At 36.1% G+C, this 17,858-nt stretch overlaps 1 protein-coding gene across 18 annotated transcripts in view; it reads right to left on the minus strand.

Annotated features, from left to right (window-relative positions):
- Positions 1 to 17,858, minus strand: part of LOC118901233 (putative RNA-binding protein Luc7-like 2) — a 55,936-nt gene that overhangs the window by 31,370 nt on the left and 6,708 nt on the right. For 4 of the 18 annotated variants that reach the window (XM_036864350.1, XM_036864358.1, XM_036864360.1 and 1 more), the window contains one exon: positions 9,445 to 9,539. In XM_036864350.1, coding sequence (XP_036720245.1) covers positions 9,445 to 9,539 — 95 coding nt within the window. The other 14 variants (XM_036864347.1, XM_036864344.1, XM_036864346.1 and 11 more) reach the window with 8 other exon arrangements.

Genomic DNA, 17,858 nt, shown 5'->3' on the forward strand with positions numbered 1-17,858 from the left:
AGTGGTTAAGAATCCGCCTGCCAGTGCAGGGGACACAGGTTTGAGCCCTGGTCCGGGAAGATCCCACATGCCACGGAGCAACTAAGCCCGTGCACCACAACTACTGAGCCTGCGCTCTAGAGCCTGCAAGCCACAACTACTGAAGCCCGCACGCCACAACTACTGAAGCCCGCGTGCCTAGAGCCCGTGCTCCGCAACAAGAGAAGCCACCACAATGAGAAGCCCGCGCACCGCAAGGAAGAGTAGCCCCCGCTCGCTGCAACTAGAGAAAGCCCACGTGCAGCAACGAAGACCCAACGCAGCCAAACATAAATAAATATATTTATATATATAAAAAAAAAAGACCCAGCTCAAGAACAAGAGAAAGCCTAGTATACTATGGAAGAAGCCTTGAAATAACAAAACCTGGATATGAGTTTCAGTTATGCCACTATTGTCTTAAAACAAAAATTAAGGTTTTTCTTTCCTAATTCCAATCCTGTCACTCAAAACTAACAAGTCAAACATGAGTGGTGGGTGAAGAGGAATGGGGCACACTGTGCATGCACAAAGTAGTTCCTGCTTTTCTACTACTTCCCAACTTCTTAACTGCCCATTCTCACTTGAATGTTCTTCCTCCAAGTTCACTTTTTCCTGAGTGGATAAAGAAAAAGCTCTTCTTCTACCTTTTCTTAATGTATGTTTTTTTGAAGAATATAGTAGGAAATACCTTCTTACCCGTTTCTAATCCTAGACATGCAAAGACAGCTACATAAAATTAAAACAAATGGCCTTGCCCCACAAAGACTATTCTAATTGAGGAGAGAAAGAACATATATAAATAAGACAAAACAAGTGCACACTCGGTAGTATGGAGGGCAGGTGCTACACTGGGGTTCAGAGCAATTGTGTGTAGTAAGCCAGGCAGGATTTAAATTTGTACAGAAAGGTTATTCCAGGCACAGAAATGGAGATAGGCAAAAATCAGCATGCTGGGCAAGGAAAGTAGTGAGACAACAGTGAATAAATCAGTCTGGTCAAAACAGGACCAAACTGATTTATTCATTCAAGGGAGAGAGACCTACTAAAGATTTTAGACTTTTGACCATATATATAATAGGGAACCACCAAAAGTTTCTGTGTAGAGGCAACATATGATAAATTCATTTCCACTCAGGAATGACTGGCTTTTCTTCACATTTAGATCTCTTCAAATGTCATTTCATCAAAAGTTTTCTCCACTCACCCTGTCAGTGTAGCCCCTTGCCCACTGTCTCAGACTTAACCACGCATTTTTGTCATAGCACTTAACATCACTCCTGAAATCACATTATTTCTTTTCACACTTGGTTGTGAAAGAACATTAGAATGTAAGCCCCCATCACTAAAACAGAAAGCCCTGTCCACTTCTGTATCCCCAGCATTGCACATGGCACATAGTAGGTCCTCAATAAGTATTTAAGTGAATAAATGAATGAATGCTGATCTCAGCAATTAGCAACACTCTCAGAGAGATAAAAAAATAAATCACTTCTTGAAGGGGAATTTTTTTTGTTAACTTTTACTGTGAATTCTCTTTACTTTTTCCATTTAGCCCTCATTAATCTGATACCTCTTGCTTGCCCTTTTCTATTTCTTCCTCTGCTTAATTCCATTATTACCTAAATTTCATTACTGCAAACACTGTTATAATAAACACCAAAAAGGGGGGACACATAAAAACCTACCTGAATTTGGATATTTTACAAATTACATTATCCAATACATCAACATATATGCTTATATTTTTTGACCCCGTAGACCAAAGAAGTCTATGGGGTAATATATAGTCGAGATGTTTTATTCAATATAGGTCAGAGTAAAACACCAAATGCTTTAAAAAGTTCCCTTCATGAGTAACTATCATCAAATTATTGGATTGGCCAAAAAGTTCGTTCAGGTTTTTCCGTAAGATCTTACTGGAAAACCCTAACAATCTTAAAGAAAAACCCAAACAAACTTTTTGGCCAACCCAACAGAAAAGATTATACTAAGTCATTTGATCTTGCCACCTGCACATCAAGACAGAAAGCATCACATTTAAAAAAATATTTCCAGTGATAAGACAATCCATGACTTTGCTTGATGTTTGTGGTTAATCACCTGTATAATAAAAATATTTGTTTCAAGTTTTTGGTTTTTACCATATGTTTGCTCTGTGTTCATTGTCTACATCTTCCAAATGATGCATTTATAACTCTATCCCACCCTTCTCAATGAACAGCCTCAGAGAACACACTAGTTTCTTCAGATTTGTTAAAATGCAGTTTATAAAACTGTGCCTATCTCCAAAAAAGATCTAGAGAGTTCAGGGACTACTAAGTGATGATTCCTGGTTCTTAGATAATAACATTTATTGAGAATCATTGTACAGAAAAACAATTGTGTGGGAATTCCCTGCCGGTCCAGTGATTAGGACTCTGCACTCTCACTCCCGAGGGCCCGGGTTCAATCCCTGGTCGGGGAACCCACAAGTTGCCATGGCGTGGCCAAAAAAAAAAAAAAGAAAAGAGAGAGAGAAACAAATGTGACAGTGAAACATGTTGACAAAGTATCAGGCTATGAAAAACAACCTGCTTGAACAATGACTTCCAGACCTCATTCTGCTTTGCTTGGAAATTACTGGTCTTTGCTACTTTATAATGTTTCAAGAGTCATCCTAAATGACAGGTCCAAGATTTAAGATCCACTTCAAAAAACAACAGGGGGCTTCCCTGGTGGTGCAGTGGTTAAGAATCCACCTGCCAATGCAGGGGAGACGGGTTCAAGCCCTGGTCCGGGAAGATCCCACATGCCGCGGGGCAACTAAGCCTGTGCGCCACAACTACTGAGCCTGTGCCCTAGAGCCCGCGAGCCACAACTACTGAAGCCCGCGTGCCTAGAGCCTGTGCTCTGCAACAAGAGAAGCCACCGCAAGGAGAAGCCCGCACACCGCAACAAAGAGTAGCCCCCGCTTGCCACAACTAGAGAAAGCCCGCGTGCAGCAACAAAGACCCAATGCAGCCAAAACAAAACAAATAAAAAACAAAAACAAAAACAAAAAACCCCAAAACAAACAGCAGGATGGAGAGGACATACGTAATTATAAATGAAATAAGGTAGCTGTGTGTAAAATATTTACTGAAGCTGGCATACAGGTACATGAAAGTTCATTATACAACAACTCTTTTATTTATAGTTGAAATTTTCTATTAATGAAGTTTAAAAAGACTCCTCAAACTGATTCAATATTACAGAATAAAAATTAGAGTAAAATTAATTTGTATTTGATCTACAAAGACTGGACATCAGCACAACAGTTCATCTTATTTACATGTATGTATATTTGTATTTAACCATTAATCCAAGTCACGGACAAACATGCTGACCAACCTCAAACAAACTAAACTAGAACAAGATTCTAGAACACATGGTCTCTGGGTCCCCTTAAAAAAATCACTTCCATAAGCCTGAAGTATATTAACTTATTTTAAGAATATGAAATTAATGACTGCAAGATAATTCTCAATAACAGAAAAAGGTTATTTCCCAAGGACAGAAGTACCCCAAGTTGAACAGCTCAGAGTATTCATGTGCCAATTTGCCAACAATACTCCAAATTATACACAGGACTGGGTTTTTAAAGTTTAATGGTAAAGCTCTAATTATTCACTGGGAAGCTCTTAATACGCCTCTGATTTCCTAAGCACCAAATGTATTTTTGGTTTACTGCTTGTTAAAGGAATGCGTATTTTTGTAAGAAACCGAGAATAAAATATAAGCAGCAAATCTGATTAATATAAGGACACTTCAAAATCCAAATCTGGTAAAAACCTGGGCTATCTGGCAGTTTTGCAAATTTGGAAGCTCTAGAAATTGGCGGTCATAGAGATTAAAAAAAAAAAAAATTCAAGCCAGTCATCTGGGTCAATGTTTTGTTTTCTATTTTTTTTTTTATTTTGGCCATGCCATGGCGGCTTGTGGGATCTCAGTTCCCTGAACAGGGATTAAATTAAACCTGGGCCACAGCAGTCAAAGTGCTGAACCCTAACCACTAGACCACTTGGGCTAATGTTAAAAATACTTGTTTAAAAACGCCTAAATATCCCAAAACAAACCCTTTCCAGAGAAGAGGTTATGAGTTTAAACTGTCTATAGACTAATTTTTTCACATCTGCATGTGAAACCACTGTTGTCATGTTTTGATAAGCAACTCAATATCAAGATACTCTCCAGCTCCTTTACTGTTAGAAGGTAACACTTTTTCCATAGTCATTAATTTTTGAAACTCAAAGTTAGTTTTTGGAACATTTATTTCACTTTCTTCTTCTGGGTGATTGATTATTCATTTAACACAATGGAGGGAAACCGTTTTAGATGCTGCGGATATAGCAGTGAACAAAATGTCCTTGCCCTTACTATGAAACTTACATGCTACTGAGTGGCTGAGAAAATTTTGTGCAGGTTTAGTCCTTATCACTTATTCTGCTTCTCTAAACTTTCATGGCTCCTCTAAATTTGTACTATCAAAGAGACTTCAGCAGTTCTAAAGTTCAGGTTTGTAGGTATCCAAGTGATTGATTATAACCAGGCCTTAAAACAAAGCGTTAGAGTAGCAATAAAGGAGTTTCAATTAATAAAAACTTCATTTTGGATAAAACCCAGAACCTACTGGAGACACCATAAAATCAACTCAGTTAGGATTTTTGACAACCAATAAATACTCCCATCCAATCACTTCAAAAGGCAGATAAAATTTTACTATATTCCTGTCCCTAAGTATTTCTCAAGATCAGCTTTTCTTAAATTCTATTTCAGAGCTGCAGACTCTCTTTATAAAAACAAAACGTCATGGAAAAATCCTTGTATTTAAAATGTGTAAAAATTCCCGTCAAAATAAGAAAGACTGGCCTGTTCCCAGGTCCTCAGGGAATGAGGTACCTCTAAGGACATTTCAGAAACATCTGAAAGTCACTGTCTTAGGTAACCGTGTTACCTAAAAAAACTAACAACACAACAAAAAACATTTTAAAAAGCATTCGGATTAAAATAACTCTAAGATTCCTGTGTGGTATAATATACTGTGATTCTTTGTGAGACATCTGACAAAGACAATTTCTCTGAACCTTAATTTTTCTATCTATATAAAATGATAGCCATAGTAACGTGGATGGACCTAGAGACTGTCATAGAGTGAAGTAAGTCAGAAAGAGAAAAATAAATACCGTATGCTAACACATATATATGAAATCTAAAAAAAAAAAAAAAAAAAAAAGGTTCTGAAGAACGTAGGGGCAGGACAGGAATAAAGACGCAGACGTAGAGAATGGACTTGAGGACATGGGGAGGGGGAAGGGTAAGCTGGGACGAAGTGAGAGAGTGGCATGGACTTAAATATACTACCAAATGTAAAACAGATAGCTAGTGGGAAGCAGCTGCATAGCACAGGGAGATCAGCTCAGTGCTTTGTGACCACCTAGAGGGATGGGACAGGGAGGGTGGGAGGGAGACACAAGAGGGAGGAGATATGGGGATGTATGTATATGTATAGCTGATTCACTTTGTTACAAAGCAGAAACTAACACACCATTGTAAAGCAATTATACTCCAATAAAGATGTTAAAAAAAAAATGATGGCCTTACACTAGAAGACATTATGGCCTGTCAACACTAAAATTATACTATGATGAAGGCTATAAGAATTAGTAGTGGCCACTTCTGAATTTAGGATAGATGCATTATGAGAGTATACATTTCCATCTCTGCAGATCTTAATCTCAAGTTTCTGCTTTAGATTTAATGCCTTCTGTAAATTATTACTATCACATATCCTTTTCCTAGATCACTAGGAACTAGATGGAAAGATTTTTTTTTAAGCACTTCAATATACTTATCTTTCCTTAGGGAATATATGTGCCAGAAATAATGTGGCTCATTTTTTTTGGGGGGGGCGGGGAGGACAACTCTTAGGTTTTTTGTTTTGCCTAAATCTGAAAGGGGATGCTGTCTACTTTCTGCATGGTAAATAGAAGAGGGAGAAAACTAATTGTTCCAAAGGAGGAGAAGAGTGAGACTAGAACAAAAAATTCTAGATGAACAGGAAAATAATCCATGCCTTTGAAATACAAAAACTTCCTAATTATAGAAATATTCATGCTTCTTATAAAAACCATAATCTAAAGATACATATACACACAATTATTTTGATTCTCTGTTCTACATTTTACCTCCTCTAATTAATTTGTTAGCTTAAGAGTCAGTTATACCAGAATAACCTACGTGGGAAAAGAATCTGAAAAAGAATGGATATACATATAACTGAATCATTTTGCTGTATACCTGAAACACAACATTGTAAATCAACTATACTCCAATATAAAATTAAAAAAAAAAAAAAAAGTTAGTTATACCAGAGTACCAGACTAAAGAATGGTAAAATGTTACAGGGGCATTTTCATCAAGCTGAATTCCAGGAACTTCCCTAGTGGCACAGTGGTTGGGAATCCGCCTGCCAATGCAGGGGACAAGGGTTCTATCCCTGGTCCGGGAAGATCCCACATGCCGCGGAGCAACTAAGCCCGTGCGCCACAACTACTGAGCCCGTGAGCTACAACTACTGAAGCCTGCACGCCTAGAGCCCAAGCTCTGCAACAAGACAAGCCACCGCAATGAGAAGCCTGCACACCACAATGAAGAGTAGCCCCCACTCACCGCAACTAGAGAAAGCCTGTAAGCAGCAATGAAGACCCAACACAGCCAAACATAAATAAATAAAAAATAAATATATATTTTTAAAAAAGCTGAATTCCAAAAATATTCCATACTGTCAGTTATGAGTATACTTTTAGAAACCATACTCTTCATCTCCAAGTGCTCGGTATAAAGTTCAACCTTTTTATAATAATAATAAGCCAAAAAATATATTTGTGTATTATTCTGCTAAATAATCTAGAATATTGATGAGTCATATTGTGCTGGAAGTGACAGATCTGAGGAACAAGGTCTGGAAAACTAAAGGGAAACCTTCAGTTACACGACAAAGAAAAAGCATTATAAAAACAGTTACAATTTAGTTCTTTTCATCCTTGATCTAACATGTCAAAAAAATAAAAAAATAAAAAAATCAGCATCTTCAACACACAGAAGTGTGAACTATTAGATTCTGTGCCAGAACAGCATGTGTTCTACAGAGATTGGATGCTAAAGAAGTCTGAGCTCTGTAATTACAAACCATTTGTACATAGGATAAACTGTTATAAATAGCCCTTTTTAGTAATAAGGGTCATGAGAAAGTCACTCTGTGGATGATTTCAAGTTCTCAAGTACAGCACTCTGTGACAACCTTGGACTCTTACAAAGTCCTAGAGCCAGCCCTTAAAACTCTGCTTAAGAGGTTCACAACCACTTAACCCCATCCTTACATATGACAATCTCTTGCCTATTAAGCTGACAAAAAGGAGATATTTCTCATACAGAGTTTCCCTGGCAAGTGCCTTTCCAAGGGCTTTCCTTAACTGTTTTTCATGTGATCCAAGACACCATCAATTTTAAGCCTCATCATTAAATTCTGTACCATAAGAAAAATGTTACAAATTAAAAGTGTTTTTCTATCATCAATTTTAAGATGCATATTTCAGAGATATTAAAATTTGAAAAAATGTGCTTCTTACAAATCCACCAGCAAGAACTTTATAAGAAGGAAAGTCCAAGACCAACACTAATCCTTTTTATTTAACATGATGAAGGATTAAGTATTACCTACAGAGTAGAAAACACGTTGAATAAAACTACAGCTCAGAAAATTTGGGTTTGGTTCCAGTTTTACCTTAAATCAATAGAACTAAATGATTTTGAATAAATCACTTTACTGTCATTAAGGCTAACTATGGAACATATACCCAACAGAATTATTTTGAGAAATAAATGAATGTGACTGCATTGTATACATTATAAAATGTAAAAGTACAATTGTGATGTTAGATATTTTTCATTATTATTAATGCCATGCCTGAAGAATATAATAATACGTCAAAGTCCTGCTATGGCTGGTTTTAAAGTACTAAAAATGTAAATTCTGCCATTTTATCGACTAATCTTTTCCTCAAAATTCATTTGAAGTGATAATTTAGCCTTAAATATCATTGTTAAATTTAATAGTAAATGTGAAGAATCAAATAATACTACAGATAATTACTAATATTATAGATTTCAACTGTATTATAGCAGAGTAGAAAATACTTTAATTATGGAAATTCTAAAGAGCAGATATGAGGGTTAATTATCTGTCACAGTCCTAATTCAAGTGCTCAGAAACTGGATGTCTTCCCTTTTAATATTATACTTTAAAAAAATTTAGGTATTACATATTTTTTAAATGTTAGCTCTTCTATTCCTTTTAACATAATGTAGTTTCGACGGTCTTTCCTATTGGAAAAAGAGGTGTTTTCTATCAAAAATGCCTTGATACTTATGGATTCGGGGTATTTAACTCCTCCTATCAGGAAGAAAACACTCTTTAAGACTCCGAGCTTCCACTGCAGGGTGCACGGGTTCCATGCCTGGTCAGGGAACTAAGATCCCGCATGCCACGTGGCACGGCCAAAAAAAAAAAAGAAGAAACCACTAATTTAGACATCTTTAATTAAGGGAACTCATTGCTTCTGCAAATGGAAGTTTGAAATCTTTTCTTCATTTCAGACAAATGACAAAGTCAGCTAAATGTTTAGGCCCTACCAGCCCTCCTCTGCTATCCTTGTGAATGGAAGCTCTTGTGAGTTACCATTTCAATCAAACCCAAAAGCCAGGGAATCAAATCCTCTGTCCCATTTAAATAGGTCCATCATCATGTGATTTATCTACCAAATTAAAATGATGCCCTAAGATTAACCAACATCACTAGATATAGAACTTAAATTAAGTGAGCTTTACATCACTAGGAGTAAGCAATATAAATGAATTTTAACCGACAACACTACTCGCAAATTAAGTTGTGTAAATTTAAGTATTTACCAGTATATTTTCCCCACAATGATTTCCACATTCAAACGTGCACAAATCTTAATAAAAAGGTATACTGTTTTGGATGAAAGTCTACTCTGCTCAACAGTGAAGTAAACAATTTAAAAAATCATTTATATTATTTCTAAACTAAAAGTGCAACTGCTGTATAATAACTGCCTCTATGTTCCAAATAAGAAATGCTTTTTAAAAGCTTGCTCTGAAGAATGGAAAAAATTATACAGTAAAACACAGCAATCATTTTTGTGAGGAATCCAATTACTGCAGATCTAAATTATCAACCTGAATATAAGGGATGCAAATTGCTGCGCTAACAAGTGTTTAAAAAAAAATCACTGCATGATAATGTGACACGAAATTAAGACTTTATCAAGTAGTTTGTTTTCGTAGTATACCAATAACAAAACAACAGATTTAATAAACACGTACAGTTCCAGACAGGACATCATGGGGGCAACAATTCAGAAGGTGACTCTTGCATACTCTGTCATCACTGAATTTGATTCGTTGACGAGTAGTATCTCCTGTAATAGAGGAAAGTTAATAACATTCAAGGTTAGACAACTGGAAAATATTTATTTTCTGAGAGCCCTACCATCACTAGCTTTTTATGTGTGGCTATACACACACACATTTATAAATCAGCTCAAGAGGGGTTAGTTTTTATATAATATCCTACAGAAAAACTATTTTAGACAACATGCAGTTGCAGTATGTGTACTGCACATGTAATTCAAATAGTCAAAGTGGGAAAGCAATGCATTCTGTTAAACAGAGTACTTCAGAAAAGCATAGGATGTAGAGCAGGAATGGACCTTAAAGATTATCGAGTCCAACTCCTTCATACTGCAGATGAGGAAACTGAGGCCCCAAGAGGTTAAGTGACTTGCAGCAGACCCACTAGGAGAATTTCTACTGGTATACAATGTTCCCTACTTGACACTAAGCACTGATTTATATTGTAATAATTTACATTAATTGAAAAACATAAAAAGTAATCTTGCAAACATTGCATACACACTGCGAATCCCCACTGAACCCCAGACGCCATTTCTTCCACTATTTTGTTCCAGCTGAAGTGTCTCCCTTTTGCTGCTGGGAGGAGTTAGAGAGGGTAGAATAACGTGTTTAAGAGCGTACAAACCTGGAAGAAGGACTTACACACCAGTCAAACAAAGGCATACTGCCTAAATGAAATGTTAACTTTAATGCCTCCAAAGGTCCCACACCTCCAAGTTTTATGTAGTCTGTGCTATATATGGCCAAACTGGGTACATTTAAATTCACTCTGTCTTCATTTAACATAATACACCTCCTAAGCAACAGAAGCACCCAACCTGCTAATCAAATATGCCTATCTACTCAAAACTTTAAAGAATCTAAGAAAAAGAAAGGTAACTATATTAACAAAATATAGATGTTAGTTACAATTTTTTTGCTTAGAATCTCTTTGGGGGGGAAAAAAACTCTTAAGGACATTTCCTCTAAGTAGAATGATAAGCCCTAGGAAATGAAAGTGTTTTATTTTTAGCCTTAAACTGCTATCGTCATTGATGAATGAAAACCTACTGGTGAATTACTGAAGCGAGAACGGTTGGTACCAAAATAGATTTTAAATACCACTGAACTAAAAACTTTCATCTAGGAAGTGATTCAATTATCTAAATTAATTTGTTTTCCACATGTGAATAACAAAAAAGGTTAAAACTTTACCCCTTTCACATGGTCTTATTTTGAAGAGCTTAACTCAAAGTCAACTAAATACTATCATTTTTAGGCGGGGTAAGATTTTGTTCAAATTGTTTTAACTTGGTTAAAAAGACTTAAAGAACATATTAATTTACAACCAGGTTTATAAAATTTTAAGAATAGTAATTTATAGCTAAAATGATAGCTTCAGAGCAGTTCAACAATAGGTTTTCTAGAGGCTAGTCTCTAGTTAAAGTAGGTTATTTTTGACACCACAATTTGGAATAATTAATTTAGTGTTCACGCCTGCTACTATAATAAAGGTTATTTTGATGGTCCTTTTTTCCTTTTAAACACAACTGCTTTTGTTCCACATTCATTAACACATCTGAAAAGTTAGTGATAACTCACGGCTCGGCGAATGCGGGGCCTTTCTGACACTCCCTTGCAGACTGAAGTAGGCAGGCATAGATACATTGAACCTTTACAAATAAAACAAGGGGCCAGATTGTTCAGTCTGTATAGAATAGACTCTGCCAGCAATTTCAATATAGCATCTAGAAGTACATGTTGACTGTAAAGATTCTTGTATATGAAAACAAAAGTGAACAAAATCAGGGTGTTTTGTTTTGTTTTAAAATATTGACTTAACAAGTGTAACCCTAGAGAAGAATATGACTGATCACAGGTAAAAGTCCAAGGCTGGAGCTCTGTAAAGTGGTCCTTGGGCAAACTGGGGTTTTGAAAAATGTTTTTTAATAAAGTATATTTCATCAAGACTTTGGTGAGGACCTTAAGCTCATGTCAGAATGGTACTCTGATGAGCTCACACCAGAATGTCAATGCTGTATTAGAAGCTTTTTGCTTTCTCACATGTACCCAAATTATGCTAAGAAATTTAAAGATAATATAAATTTTTGAAGAAGAAAAAAAAAACTTACATATCTAGAAGTCTCCCTGCTACAAGTTTCTAAGTTTTTCAGTAATGCAACAGCAGTATTGTTTCAGTGCTTTGTCAAACTAATGGCTCAAGAATATGACAAGCCAGGCCTTAGACTAAAATCAAGATTCTCAGAAGTTTTACTAGTCAAACATTTCCTCTGAAATCACGACATAAATCTAATATTAAGACATATGTGCCTTGAAGACACTGCTATCAGATAAAATGAGAACAATTCCAAATATGAACTAAGCAAAATTATCCCTGAGGACCTTTAAGTGTCAGTTTCTATAAATGCCAAAAAGTATTTTTAAATAACTCCTCACTACATACGAATGGTTGCTCTATAAACATTTGATAACTGCAGTAAACACAATAAATACAGCTATCAAATATCAGCCTGTACAGTACAGAAATCTTTATAACAATGAAATAATAAAATTCCTAATAATTTGAGATACAGAAATACCCTGAGAGGGACTAGCAACTGAATATCTGTTTATTGATATTTTTTAAATTTTACTTGAGAGACTTTAAGGTTAACATTTTAAAATAATTTGACTATATTACCATACAGTATTTAATAAATGTATTTTATTTGGGCTTAAGCCATGAAAGTATAATCTGGCTAAACCAACAAAGAATTTTAAAATAAAAATACTAGTAATATAAACTGTCAATATATCTGGCCCAAACCATGTTTTTCAAAAGAAACTAGGTAAAAGAGCACCCACTAAAAAGCAAAGGGGGGGGGGAGGGGGGAACTATAATTAATAAGGAACAAATATGAACCAAATCTCCTTATAATACAAGGAATTACTTTATTAATTCAATGTACTTTATCTTTGGGTTTTCTGGGTATATATTCATTATAAAAATAACCTAAGTTAAAAGAACAATTGCTCTGTTACACTAATATTGGATCCAAATAATAGAATCAAGCCCAATACTGAACATATCCTCTGTGCTAGGCAATGGGATTACAAAGAGGCATTTAAGACAAGCTCTCTACCCTCAAGGAGCCCCTCATTTTCCTAGAGAAACAGGATATTTAAATGCAGTAACAAGTAATAACAAAAGGAAGCATGATCCAAGTGCCAGATGAATGTAATGGATGAAATACTACCAAATAGTAGTACTTCAGGAATTCTAAGACTAGAATGACCACCAAGGACTGAAGAGGTTAGAGAAGGCTTCATGCAATAGTAGAAGCCATTATTTGAAGGAAAGACAGGACTTAGACCAAAGGAAAGGGGAAAGAAGAGCATTCCAAACTGGCGGTAATACCTTTGACAAAGCTTACAGAGGCAGGAAGGTTTGGGAAACAATAAGTTAAGTCGTATCTGGCTTTGGCAAACAGCTTCATGTAGAGGAATAGCAAAGCTGGGGCAAGAATAATATTTTTAGGGTAAAATCTGATTTAATTTTTTCTGCACCCAGATTTTAAATGTGTAAACAAAGAAAAAAGTTTAAAAATAATGGGGCGGAGATTAGACCAAGTTATTTGAGTTCACAACAACAAAATGCCCTATCCATAAAAACATGGCAGGCTCTCTTCTCTATGACCTCCGTAATACTAATTAATTAGGCTTTGTACATAACTATAATGATGAGATTTGAGATTAAAAACTTGATTTAGAACTTTGAAAGGAAAAGTGTTCATCTGAATGGAAGCATCAAAATTTCTATTAATGTTTTTTCTGCCAAGCAACTACCTTCAGAGTAACAACTCTCTTAACCTCTGTTGTTCAACCCCTTCATGAGTTTCATGAATCATAACCTATATTTGAGAACACCTGAGTCATAGGTGTACAATAAAAACTGGAATAAATATTATTCCTCTCAAGGTCTTTCAGTAACGTTAACAGAGCCTCAGTAACGTTAAGAGAGTCTGAGGTGCTACTGAGGCAGTTTCACTCAGGGAATATGGACAGCCCACTCTAAAAAGAAGGCTTCTGTCCAAACTACTCAAATATTGCTATTCTCAAAATCCCCTTCAATCTGTAGGGAGGGAAAGATAAACCCACTGTAAATCCCAACACTGCCATTTTATGGTCCTGACCTTTCTGAAACAGACTTAAACTGTAGTAGCAACACTTAAAAATCTTAGCCTAGATGGTATCTGACATCATTTTACATGGTGCATGCTATTTTCCCAATATCCACCCCCTCCCTTCCAGTGCCAACCACCCTCTCCCTCCCATACAAACAATAAATCAAATCAAGTTTCATAGATTTAGGTGCTATTTTAAAAACATCAAAATTTTACTTTACCCATTCTCTCCGATGCTCCCTGTATTTTTTTAAGCTGTGAGTGGATGACCATGCTATGTGATCAACAACTGTGAAGGCTAAGCAAAAGTGAACTGAGTTTAGTATTGTAATTTCAAAAGAACCTTAAACTTTGTAATATTTGACATATATAATGGTATGCAGAATCCTTATTTTACCGCATTTTATCAGGCATTAATGGCAAGCAATTTATAAAAACAACTAATTAGTATTTCTTTTGTACAGAATCAGCTAAGAGCTTAGCTTAGAGAAAACAGAGAAGAGAAAACTCAACAGCACACAAAGCAAATGGAAGCATCCTAGTTTATAAATGGGGCCAGAAGAGGAAAAGCTCTCCCACATTCTCCAATGTGACAACCAAAGCCCTCCCCACAGGCATACTTGTTAGGGGCCACGTGTCACTGTTGGCTTGGGACAGGGCAGGCACATTCCCTCTGAAATAAATTCCATACCCTTTCAGTGAAAGGAAAGCCAGAGCTAGAAAGAGAGGTGTATAAGCTTAAAGTTTCTCATTTCCCTGTGCCCTCAAATCTTCAAATGTTCCACCTTCTTATTACCATTTCTTTCAACACAAGCTAGGACTCCACATAATAATGTGGGAACTATATAAAGACCAATTTCTAGTCTAGTAACAGAGCAGGAAGAGACCTGTCCTGTACAGTAAACACATGTCTTCATATGGACAAGTAAACCCCTATGTCTTCACGTGGAACCAAGATAAAAGCTACTGCTTCACCGTAACTATTATAGTAAAGAGCAAATTTGATCATTTTTACACACTCCTCCAATAGGCTCACCAAATCCACTAACATCTCCCACCTACCTTTGTTGTTCCTTTAGAATTTAGCCTAAAGCTCACCTATAAGAACCCTTTTATAATAACCTTAAAAGAAAAAACTCTTACTACTCCATGTTACCTTGTTAATAAATACACTCAGTTTAATTCATTGTATATTTATATAGTACAAAGTATAGGGTTCATTTTATGAAAAGATTCACTACCATGTCTTAACATTATATGATTACTCATGCTTTGAAAACATTTAATAGGACTCGATACATGTCAAACTTCTCAGGAATGCGTTTATTACATAAGGAAAGAAAAAATACTCAGACAAAGATGGCAGCGGGAAAAACTAATTAAGGCATTCTCCCTTCCAAATGTAATATCAAGTCATTCTTTCTAACAGAACTTATAAAATCATACTGAGTATTAGTAGAGGCTTTCCTTTCCCCCAGAAAATGCAAAAAAATAAGGGTACTGAAAGGCCATCCCTCTTAATTCTTTCATATGGTCCTAAAGGTTTATCATTACAAATAGGTATCAGTATCACCCCCACCATAATCGCCATGACAAGCCCGACATTTTAAAAATGCAATGCCCACTGCAGAAGAAATTTCCAAAACAAGTTCATTCTTGCTGAATATGACCAAAGATTAATAATGCTAAAATAATTTTTTAAATCTATCAGCCTACTTGTCTATGAAAATCCATATAAAAAAATTATAAGGAATGAGACTGGGAAACAGCCTTGGTAGCAGGACGAAAAGCTTACTCAGGGCCTTTACGAGCTAACAGAATGGTGAAGGAAATGTGCAGAAAGAAATACTGAAGTAGCTACATTCCAAGGGCTCTATTCCACCCCTGCCACAACCCTACCTTCCCTCATGATAAAAGCACAGAATCTTGGTCACTGGCAGGGCTCAATGCCATCACATTTCTGCCAGGAGGATATATGCTTTAGGAAATCAACATATTCCTCCTCTTAGATTTAAGACACACCTTAGAAAAGCCTGAATAAACAGTTACCCACAAATTTAGTCCTAAAAGTGGATTATATACAATTTGTTTTATGGTATATGTCATAAAGGGAAGTCCGTCATTAAAAAGTTGCAGCCTGCTAAATTTCATATTTTGATACTTAATTGCAGAGCTGCAATTCTGATACAGTAACACTCGTACTCTGGATATGTGATGCCTTCTATCATCCAGAACTTTTTATACACAAAATTAGAAGTAACGAAAGCTATCTCTGGCTATGAAGAAATAGCTGAAAAGAACCAAAGAAAAAGTAATTGGCTGATTTGTCTATTAGAGAGACAAGTTCTCCATAGTTGGTGATAGCTATAAATGCTAAGCAGAGCCTCCCCAAATCTAAAACTAATGAAGAAATAAAAAGGAAAAATAAATGAGAATATCAAAGGACAGAGGCGACAGACAACTCAATGATAAAGGAAGTTAAAATGAAAAACAGCGATTACCATGAAGGAGACTGAGCCTTACAACTACTGAACGACAGAGCAGGAAAACCGTGACATATTCACAAGAATTGCCTTTGGGGGAAAGGACTGAAACTGTGAAGGAGAACATGAGGGACTTCATTTGTAACACTTTACTTAATGAACAAATAACATTTGTTCTCCTTATAGGTGTTTGGTGGTCTTTTTTTTTTAAAACTTTCTTCAAAATTAGACACCTATATGCAATCAGAATCACAGAATTTATCACTTAAAAATAAACGTAACTGTTCATGTGCAATCTTCACTCCCTACTAGACTTTCAGCCCCTCGAGAATTAGAGTCCTATGTCACTATTTTATTGCAGAGTCAAATGACAACAGAAGCAAGTACGTCCATAATCTCTAAGTAAAAGAAAGCAAGAAAAAAACTGAAACAACTCAGCAACCCAGGGATATTCAGGTTCTAGTCCCATCAACAATTACTACACCCTAAAACACATCGGCCAGTATCAGAACACCACGTCTGGGGAAGTATTCCCTCTAATACTATAAGGCACATTAAATCATCTGATTTATTTTCATACCAGAATTTCTCAAAATTCTAAAATCTGAGGTGAATCAACTGTTTTCCTAGTAAGCATGCCTTGCTGGTTCCGGTCCATAATACAGAATCACAGCACTTCCCCCAGTTTCTAGTCCAGGGGTTTTCTTTGATCATCAGCTTTTCTCACAGCCAGCACCTTTCACAATCCCACTGTGGAAGAGGTTGGCGAAATCCTGCAGAATTGCTGACCACCATGGACCACAACATTAATGAAAAGGTAAGATGAAGCAAAATACGTAATTTCATCCTAGAAGTCTAGATGGACCTCTCTGGGGACTTCGATATCTATCTCATGGGTGTGTATTTCTGTCTATTTCTATGGAAAAGTCATTTCCACCCAGTGGGTTAGGCATATACAGTTGAAGCAGCTTTCCTTCCGTATGAGCAACTAATACAGCATTTCTTAAAGTATGGGATTTGGACAAAAAATAATTTTAGATGTTGTATGATTTCACCAACATGACATTTTAAACACCACTCAATCACTAGTGATTATTTATCATGATTAAGAAAAAAGTTTCCACTTGGTGCTTAGTACGTACTTAATACATCTAATGAGTTCTAATTTTTAGCATAGGGTAAGTGACAACAGACTCTAGTTATCTCATAACACCATGTTGTTTTCATTGTATTTATTTTTCTGGTGACATAAACTTTCATTTTACAATTAGCTTAAATTTTCAGAAAGTGAGTTGACAAAAAAAATTAAACAAAAAGAAAACAGGGTAAAAAATAGTACAGGTGATATATGTGATTTACATTTGGGAAACATTTAACCAGAACAGAGTTTCTCAAACTTTTAACGTGCATGAGAGTCACATGAAAGGCTTCTTAAAACACAAATTGCTGGCCCCCATCCCCAGAACTTCTGATTTGGTAGGCCTGGGGTGTTAAGTCCAAGAATATGTGTTTCTAACAAGTTTCCAGGTGATGCTAAGGTTGCTGATCTGGGCACCACATTTTCGATAAACACTGATCTAGAACAATGGTCAAAAAGCTTTTTCTTAAAGGGCCAGATAGCAAATATTTTACACTTACCAGCTACTTAACTCTGTTGCAACTACCCAACTCTGCTGTT

The sequence above is a fragment of the Balaenoptera musculus genome, chromosome 9 (assembly GCF_009873245.2).
Source record: "Balaenoptera musculus isolate JJ_BM4_2016_0621 chromosome 9, mBalMus1.pri.v3, whole genome shotgun sequence".
Classification (NCBI taxonomy): Eukaryota; Metazoa; Chordata; class Mammalia; order Artiodactyla; family Balaenopteridae; genus Balaenoptera; species Balaenoptera musculus.